The sequence below is a fragment of the Numida meleagris genome, chromosome 6 (genome assembly GCF_002078875.1).
Source record: "Numida meleagris isolate 19003 breed g44 Domestic line chromosome 6, NumMel1.0, whole genome shotgun sequence".
In the NCBI taxonomy this organism is placed as follows: domain Eukaryota; kingdom Metazoa; phylum Chordata; class Aves; order Galliformes; family Numididae; genus Numida; species Numida meleagris.
In genome coordinates, this window is record NC_034414.1 from 27,876,045 (window position 1) to 27,885,292 (window position 9,248).

Consider the following 9,248-nt stretch of genomic DNA (forward strand, 5'->3'; position numbering starts at 1 on the left):
TGCTTACATTGCACAGAGGACAAAAGCTACCGTTTTCTTTAAGTGTCAGACAGTATTTGTAAGTCAAGTGATGTGTTTGAGAGTTAGGAATTCATTTTGGGTTCGCTGGGCTGAAACTGAAGTACGGATATGACAGTTTATCCAGTATCGCACAGCAAGCCGATGTTTGTAGGAATCAAATTCAAATTTCCATGTCCTTTAAATTTTTGGTTTACTACCAACTTCAATTTTGACCTGTGCAGCTTAAAAGAAAGTAGTGTTATTAATATGATACGAAGATGATAAGGCACAACCTTACAACCTTCATCTGAGTTCCTAGGGTTCCTCAATTCAGAGACTTCTAAGATTAATCTACTCTGAGACCAGTTAAGTAATTAGGAATTGAAACTCCATTTGGGAATGGAATACCAAAGCTACCTAAAAATACCTGATTAGCAGATCGAGTTATTTCATGGACTCAGTGATTTAGATACTTTGGTCACTAGAATACTTCATTTGAATAAATTGTTGGCAAGCGCTTTCATCCTCAGCTGGCTGCTTGCAGGCTTCTGTAAACTTTTGTGTGAAATGAAGGACTGACAAGACACCAATTCCTGGCAGGTAACTGTTGACTAGCAATACTGTTAGAAGTTCACATGAAAGAATCATACACAACTCACCGTTGTGAAATAACTACATGTAATTTCTGGAACTACTAGTTGAATAATATGTAAAAGTACTGTTAATTACCATTAAAATGTAACAAAGTTCAATTTTTTGTCTTAGCAAAAATTATATTCTAGTTTCGGTTGCTGCTCGGGTCTCCTTGGTGTGTTGATAGTTGCTTTACTGTAGAAGGTGCTGCGCCAAGGGCAAGGCAGAAAAGGAAACTACAGTGGAAATATCATTGAACAACAGCAGTGAGAGGAATTTAATGGGGTTTTTTTAAAGTTCACGGATTGGCAAGGGAGGTGGCAAAATCACATGTGAAATCCTGCAGACCTCCAACCTCCTCCTTCCTCAAAATCCAACTTGTAGGATTGAACCTGATGTTAAATGGCTTAAGGGATTACTGGATCACTGGGAAATAGTTAATTATTCATACAAGTGTCAGTTGACTCGAACACATGGTGTGCATCACATGGTTCAATTTGTAATTAAAGTCCAAAAATTACTAGTGGATGCTGGAAAAATAAATGAGCTTTCCTCCCAGTTGAGAATGAGTACAATTCATTGATTCTTTCTTCTCATGGCCTTTTTATAGAAATCTCTTCTGTCTCTGTTCTTTTGCTTTATAATTCCCAATCCTTTGCTTGAGAATTAATGGAGAACACTCTTTACAGCAGCTCCTCTTTTGTTGCTTAACCACTTGGGATTTTTGTTAAAATGACACTAGTTATGTGGAAGCAGTATTCTCAGCCTGGTTAGTTGCTGACTAGTAGTCAGCTTCTAGTCAGGAAGAGCTGGTATTAGGTTCTGCTAGAAACAAACTGCTTTCCTGCAATATGTATGTCTTGTGTCATATTAGAAAAACAAATGGACGGATTATATTTAATCTTTAAAAAAAAATACTCTGCATAAGAAACGTTTTGAGCACATCAGTAGCATTTTCCTAACAATTCCACAAAGGGAAATTCTAATTCCTGCTTTATCCAGAACAAGTGGTGAAGTAATTGAACAAACTACCAAAGAGTCAACTTTTTATATCAAAACTCTCAAAACTGTCAAAACTGAAGAGTACTGTGAACAATCAGAGTTAAACAGGACAGATATATATTGAGCCAGTATTCATTTTCTTTCAGTGTGCCTTATGTGCATCCTTGGAGGCGAAAAATGAAATCTGACGTCCTTAAACTCCTGTTTCTATTTTTCAAGTGAGACTATTATTGTAAGAAGAAATTAAGAAACTATGATGGAAAGAAATAATCAATGGGATGTTATAATATGAAAAGTATGAATTATGCAGGAAAAAAGTTCAAAAGGTTGCATAGATAGAAAAAATATTTTGTTTTCAAAAAGTAAACTATATTAGCAGTAAAAATGGAATCCCCAGCAACTGGAATCTCACGTTTAAATAGGAAAAAGTAGCAATAAGATTGTCCAACTTGGGTGACAACAGTTACAGTGAAAAAGGCTTGGTGGGGGTGGGATGGGTAGATGGCGAAAATAGATTGTGGTGATGAAAAATGATTGCTTCCAAATGGATAGAGCAAATGGCACTTCAAGCCGTGAAGAACAGATGAATGTTTTAGCTACTGAGGTTACTGTTTCATGGAACAGCTATTCAGGGAGCTTTTAAAAGGAAAAGCTCATTTGATCTTCAGGTGTGCTTAGGAGGCAATGTGCTCCATGGTCTTCAGTCTTGGCTAGACTGACCTACCACACCTACTGTATAGTTGTCTAGGTTTGGTGCCTTCTGATTTCCATCTGTCTGGGAGCATGAAAGGTGGACTGTGTGGAGTACATTTTTCTAGCAACGGCACCATGAAAGCAGTTGTGAAACAGTGTGTCAACTCCACTGGTGCAGCTTTTTATGAGCACAGCATCTTGTTCATTGCTGGCAAAGATGCATAGTTAATAGTGGTGGCGATGCTGAAAAATAGTGCTTTGTAGCTGAAAATTTACTTAATCAAACAGTACGTGATTATGCTCTTTGTAGTAGTTTCCATGGAAATAAATAGGAGGCATAACTTCCAGAGTGACCTACATAAAATGAAATATGCTGAGTTAGTTTTACTTTTTAAAATTAATGTATTGCTGTTGACTAGCAATGTCCATTTTTACTTGGATGGTTTACTGCATCGTATCCTGAACTCTAGAAAATGAAGCTACTATGTTATATGAAAAAGAATTTTGCAGTTGTGCAGAAGTTACCTTAAAGATGTAAGGCAGGACTCCTGAGTGCTTTAGGTGTAGGTTTGGTCTAGTCAGAGAAATGATTACAATTCATGTTTAGTCATTAATTCATCAGATGTTGTAAACAGGTGAAGACATTCAGATAATGGAATTACTTCATTTTAGGACAATTGATTTTTACAGAAGTCTCTTTTACTTTGTTTTTAAACCTAAGCAAAGTTAGAAACTGCAAAAGTATAAATATTTCCTGTGCAGCTGTTGGGTTTAAAACTGACTGATGAGGGGGTGAGTACGCTAATAATGGATTTTTCCTTTTTGACTGTAGGATTCAAGAGGAATAATCTGCTGTGTTATGTTACTTAACAACCTCTCTCCTCTTATTGCTATCACTATCAAATAAGAAGAATTCCTGGTTTTATTGCTTGATATTACTTAATATTTCTTGCTGTTCACATCATAAATCCAGAATTAGGAACGTAGAGGTTAGGATTGTTGGATTACTACGTGACAGTTTCACTGGGGTTTTTGATAAATGCTAGCAGTAAAGAAAAGGAAAGTTGATACACAGCTTTTTACAAATAAATACCCCTCAAGTGACCTTTATTTGGCCCTCACATTTCAGCAGTTCTCATTCTCACTCTGATAAGAAGCTTTTTCTTCACATTCCTCTCTTGCAATTTAGTCAAATATTAATTGTGAAGAGTTCCCACAGGTTATCTGTCTAGTTCATGTATAACATACGTGGATGATAAAAGAACGAAAAATGATTTTACAAGTAAATCTGTTCAATATCCTTAAAGATTTCCCAGAGATATCGACAGAGATATTGTACATTTTTGAATGTCAGTGTAGATGTTAGCACACTTCCAAAAATATTTTAATTTACATGCTGGAGTTACTTTAAGTCTTCACTTAAAAAAAAAAAAATTAAAAAAGAGGTAAAATAAAGCACTTTGCCACTTTGACAGCCACAATGAACTTATCCAGAAAAGATGTAAATTCTTCAGTGTACCAGAGGCATCTTGATAGGTTCATGTGCTGTCTTTTTGCTTAGCAAAGAATGCATTAAAATGCATTTAAAACATGTATATTCTTTTCTCTTCCTGTTAGTTATGGTGTGCTGCTTTGGGAGCTCCTAACAGGGGAAGTGCCATTCCGAGGAATTGATGGTCTTGCAGTAGCCTACGGTGTTGCCATGAATAAGCTTGCTCTTCCAATCCCTTCCACATGTCCGGAGCCTTTTGCCAAACTCATGGAAGGTAAGCCTGCTCTATGGTTAGTACGGTTTATGCTGTTCCTAGCATGCTGTTTAGCATTGCCTCCCTAGGTATTGAAACCAACAACAGAGCATAGATTAGTCAGGTGGATTATTTGATGCTGCAGGTAATTATGGGACCCCAGCATAGCTGTTCATGTGCTGTAACAGCTTTTTTCTTACAACGATATGTGAAATTCCCATCTGTTTTCTACTATGAGGGCTATTGTTGTGATCATCTAGCTTGTTTTCTTGTAGTGAAAATGCACTGATGCCAAGACTTGACGTATTGATACAGATTGAAACCTTCAACTTAATTTGGAGGTCATAGTTTGAACGCCTTTCTGGCCACTGTCAGGTTGATTTGGAATCATAGAATAATAGACATTGAACACTGAACTTAGGTTTTGTGGCCTCCAGTGGTGTTTTTAGCCCCAAGAAAGGAATTTTTCATGGAAGAAAATGTTTCTGGTGGATTTTTCTGCATTTGGAGTATTTTTCACTTCTCTTTTCTGTAGATGACAGGCTTCAGTTAAATTAAAGTAGAAAATCTCACATACTGTTTTGCTAAAAAGGAGATATTCTACTGGACAGTAAACAGTGACGAAGTTGCAGCTGTAGAAAGTTGGAAGAAACTTTGAGCAAGAAACTGCAGCTGGAACCAGCTTGTGAAACTTACAGCATAGTGTTTTGCCAAGGTCATTTGTTCTGGCATGGCTCCCTAAAACAAGGAACCCTGAATTTCCTAACCGTAAGCGATGTATCTGATGATGGTGTTAAAAATAATGCAGTCTCTTGGAAAAGTTGGGTAGAGGCATATGGCCTGTGCTTGAACCCAGGAGCACTGGGATAAGCACCCTTGGCTCTGAAATGCTAGGCTTCTCCATGTGCAGGGAGAAGAAGAGAACAAAAGAACAATTACTCTCTGCCCCTTCACCAGAACTGTTTTTCATACTGACTGTTTCCCATCTCTGTGAACTCTTGTTCCCCTAATGCTGCTTTTGCTTTTGAATGACTCCTCTGGTGGTCGTCAGTGAGAAAACAAAGCTGAACTTTACCTCTTCACAGAAAAGACTTGTGTGTTTCGGCTGTCCTCATTAGTGCAAATAATGGCAGATCTAGGCCTGGGAAAAAAAAAAAGCCACGGGCCACCTGCATAGTTATCTTGCTCACTCATTCATGCATTTGGCTGGCCGCAGCATTTTGTTTTACTTTGGGTCATGTTTGCTTTGCCATGCTTAAAACCTGAGCTAGCGAGGCAGAGTTTATGCCACTGACAGTCCAGCTGTATCACCCATTGCTGCTAATTGGTCAGCAGCGGGGGACCTTCAGAGTACTTTTAACATCCTTCATTCTCTGTTTTGGTAAGAGAAACAATTTGAAATCCACAAAGATGAATGTGTTCCAGCTTATGCCTCCCGGAACTTGGTTGGATGCTTAAATACCATCTTGATATCAGCAGTTTCAAAAACAAAGCTCCCAAATGCCAGATGTCAGTAAGAGTAAAATCAAAGCAGAGAAAAGATCTGCAAAAAGAAGCCTCAGCAGCTGCATAGATTTTTGTGAAATTTTATTTTTTAATTACAGATGCTCCTTGATGTATCTTAATCCATAGAATTAAGTGAACACTTTTTAGGACATCACTAGAAATTTTTAATAATACTGCTCTTTTTCCCCAACAGTGAAGTCTAGGAAACTTTTGAACATTTATGTTATTCTTGCTTCTTGATGTGTTAATTTATGTCTCAAGCATAGTGACCATTCTAAGCAATGATTGTATTAGCATATTGAGAGAGACCCACATATTAATGTCTTCCACTTGTACACGAAAGCTGTTGTCCATAGCTTTGAGAAATGTTTGAATGTTAAATTTTCCCATTTGGTTCTTGTTAAAGTTTGACGTGCTAGAATCTTGCAGTACTAAAAAGAATGAGGATATGTGTTGAAGAATAACCTTTGTAAGTGCCAGTAGGGAAAAATATTGAATGAGTAAATTATTATTTCTCCAGGAGTTGAAATAGTGGTGAAGTCAGAGAGAGGATTGAATGAGTAATAATTTCATATTCAAAAGCATTGCTAAGTCAAATCTTTGATTTAATAACTTTTAAAAACATGATCTTGATTTCACAGATTGAAATATTGCTCTGTAGTGTTTTCTATTTCCATTTCTTTTTCCATGTTCAGCTTCCTTCGCTGTAAGAGGGGAGAACCTTTTCATACCATCACGAATTGAGTTGCCTTTTGTGGTAATAAGGGTACCTAAAATTCTGTATTTCTATAGCTCTGTAATTGGTTAAGTCAGTACATTAGATTGTTTAATAAAATATCTTGTTTACCTGTGTTTCTTTGTAAAATCAAAGGAGAAAAAAAGAGCCTTATTGATAAAATTTTTCACAAATAATAACAAAAAAAAACCATTAAAAAGAAGAAAACTCTAAATGTACTATTGTCATAATCTACTTAAATCTTGTGTTTTCACTCAAGGTGCCCAGTATTTTACTCAAGTATGCCCAGGCTGCTTTGCAGGAGAGTTTTTCAGTTCTGTGGAAGAGATTCATAATGACTCAGCTTAGCTTTAGAAGGAGCTCTAATAGATATCCTGTTACAGTATGGCTGGTAGCTCTGCAATGTAAATGTGATAAAAGAACTGTGTATAAGCATCTTAAATATCATCTATACTTTGTGAGCACATACAATTTAAAAATTCCACACTTGATTTATGATCACACAATAGTCAAGGAAAGTGAGAAATGGGAGATGAGGTAACACAGTGTATATGCCATTCTCAGCCACTGGGGATCAGTGAAGTACCACTCATCATCTAAAGCCTTCTTGATAAGAGATGCTTAATAGTTGCTTGTCTTTGTCCTGTTCTAGATTGTTGGAATCCTGACCCACACTCACGACCTTCCTTTGCCAGTATCCTAGGCCATCTCACCGCCATAGAAGAGTCTGGTTTCTTTGAAATGCCCAAAGATTCCTTCCATTCCCTTCAGGAAGACTGGAAACAAGAGATCCAAGAGATGTTTGATCAGCTCAGAGCCAAAGAAAAGGTAAGTAGAGAAAAACAGTCCTTGCTTGTGTTCTTTGGATTGTAGTTCTTCTGTTTGATAGAATACTTCCTATTCAGGGAATCATCTTTTAGGGTGTCTCAAAGTTAATTTTGTATGTGCTTCAGCTTGTATAAGTCCCTGAGTGAATGGTGAGTTATAATGCATGCTGGCACAGAATCATAAGTAAAATAAATATCTGTAGCTTTAGCTGCTATTCTAATATTGTAGTGAGGATAGTGTCCACTATCATAGAATCATAGAATGGCTTGGGCTGAAAAGGACCTCAAAGATCATCGAGTCTCAACCCCCCTGCCAAGTGCAGGGTCGCCAACCACTAGACCAGGCCGCCCAGAGCCACGTCCAGTCTGGCCTTGAATGCCTCCAGGGACGGGGCATCCACAACCTCCCTGGGCAACCTGTTCCAGTGCGTCACCACCCTCTGTGTGAAAAACTTCCTCCTAACCTAAATCTCTCCTGTCTCAGCTTAAAACCATTCCCCCTTGTCCTATCACTATCCACCCTCACAAACAGGGTATCTGAATAGGCTATCAAACTTCCTTTCCTTGTTGCTACGGAAGAATCATAGAATGGCCTGGGTTGAAAAGGACCTCAAAGACCATAGAGTTTCAACCCCCCCTGCTGAGTGCAGGGTCGCCAACTGCTAGACCAGGCTGCCCAGTGCCACATCTGGTATTGGTTTGAACACCTCCAGGGAAGGGGCATTCACAACCTCCTTGGGCAACCTGTTCCAGTGCATCACCACGCTCTGAGTGAAAAACTTCCTCCTAATATCTAACCTAAATCTCTCCTGTCTCAGCTTAAAACCATTCCCCCTTGTCCTATCGCTATCCACCCTCGTGAAGAATCATTCCCCCTCCAGTTTATATGTTCCCTGCAAGTACTGGAAGGCCACAGTGAGGTCTCCCTGGAGAGACATCTCCTCCCTGGAGCGACCTCTCCTCCTCCCTGGAGCCTTCTCTTCTCCAAGCTAAACAAGCCCAGTTCCCTCAACCTTTCCTCATAGGAGAGGTGCTCCAGCCCTCTGATCATCTTGGTGCCCCTCCTCCGAACTCGTTCCAAGAGCTCTGTGTCTTTCTTGTACTGGACTCAGTGCTCAAAACATGACAGCAGTCTAGCTACTACTGGTTTTGTCTTCTGTTCTCTGTTGAAGTTTCTGATTTTCAAGAGCTGTTCCAACAAACTTATGCCAACAAACTACACAGTGCAGCAAGGTAACGCCTAGTAGCTTTTCTTTTTCTTCCAAAAGCTGCTACAGTAGGTGCATAGAAAATGTTTTATTTTCAAATCATTGCAGGCTTTATCCCTGTTCACAAGGTATCCTTTTTCTCTGTCTGCTAAACCCAACTTCTGAGCCAAAATCAAGTTGGCTGTTTATTATGGATTTACTTTTAGGGGAGAGGCAGTGAAGTCACAAAATTACTACTTCAGTGAGTGACTGCAGTACTTCATAACAACATCTGTAATGTCTGTAAGGACCTTAACACAGATGGGGCAAGCTCTGCTTTCTTTCTGGCAGTATGCTTGAAGAAAAGACTCCAATTCTTTTCACTTAGCCTCTTCTCTTTGAGACTGATGGTCACAGTTCTTTTTACTCCTGCTAGGAGCTTCGTTCCCTGCTGTTCACCAGGTGGATTTTAACTACAACAGTTGCTGGATCATTCCCCTGGCAGTACTCATATTTATTATATTTTATCCTCTTTGGCTGCACCCACAGCCTGGAAAACACAAACCTGACAGAAACAAAGACAAGATGTTTGCTGAAGTATGTAGTCTGAAGCTCTCTCTCTTATTTTTAATGTTAACAATTACTGTTGGGCTTCTCAGTTATAACACCAGCAGTGAAACAGTTACCAGGTGTATTAAACAAAGATAACTCAGCATAGGAATTTGCATAGCATATAGTCTTCTGGGGGAAGAGGTACTTGAAAGCAGCCCTGCGGAAAGGGACTTGGGGGTCCTGGTGGACAAGAGACTAGACATGAGCCAGCAGTGTGCGCTGGCAGCCCGGAGGGCCAACTATGTTCTGGGCTGCATTAAAAGAGGAGTGGTCAGCAGGGAGAGGGAGGTGGTGGTCCCCCTCTACT

General features: G+C 39.1%; 1 protein-coding gene across 4 annotated transcripts in view; it reads left to right on the plus strand.

Annotated features, from left to right (window-relative positions):
- MAP3K9 (mitogen-activated protein kinase kinase kinase 9) overlaps positions 1-9,248 on the plus strand; it is a 61,265-nt gene that overhangs the window by 25,725 nt on the left and 26,292 nt on the right. For all 4 annotated transcript variants that reach the window (XR_002440180.1, XR_002440181.1, XM_021401334.1 and 1 more), the window contains exons 4-5: positions 3,946-4,094; positions 6,968-7,143. Coding sequence is in view for 2 of the 4 variants with exons in the window: in XM_021401334.1 (XP_021257009.1) it covers positions 3,946-4,094; positions 6,968-7,143 (325 nt within the window). In the remaining 2 variants the exon portion in view is untranslated. The remainder of the gene's footprint in view (positions 1-3,945; positions 4,095-6,967; positions 7,144-9,248) is intronic.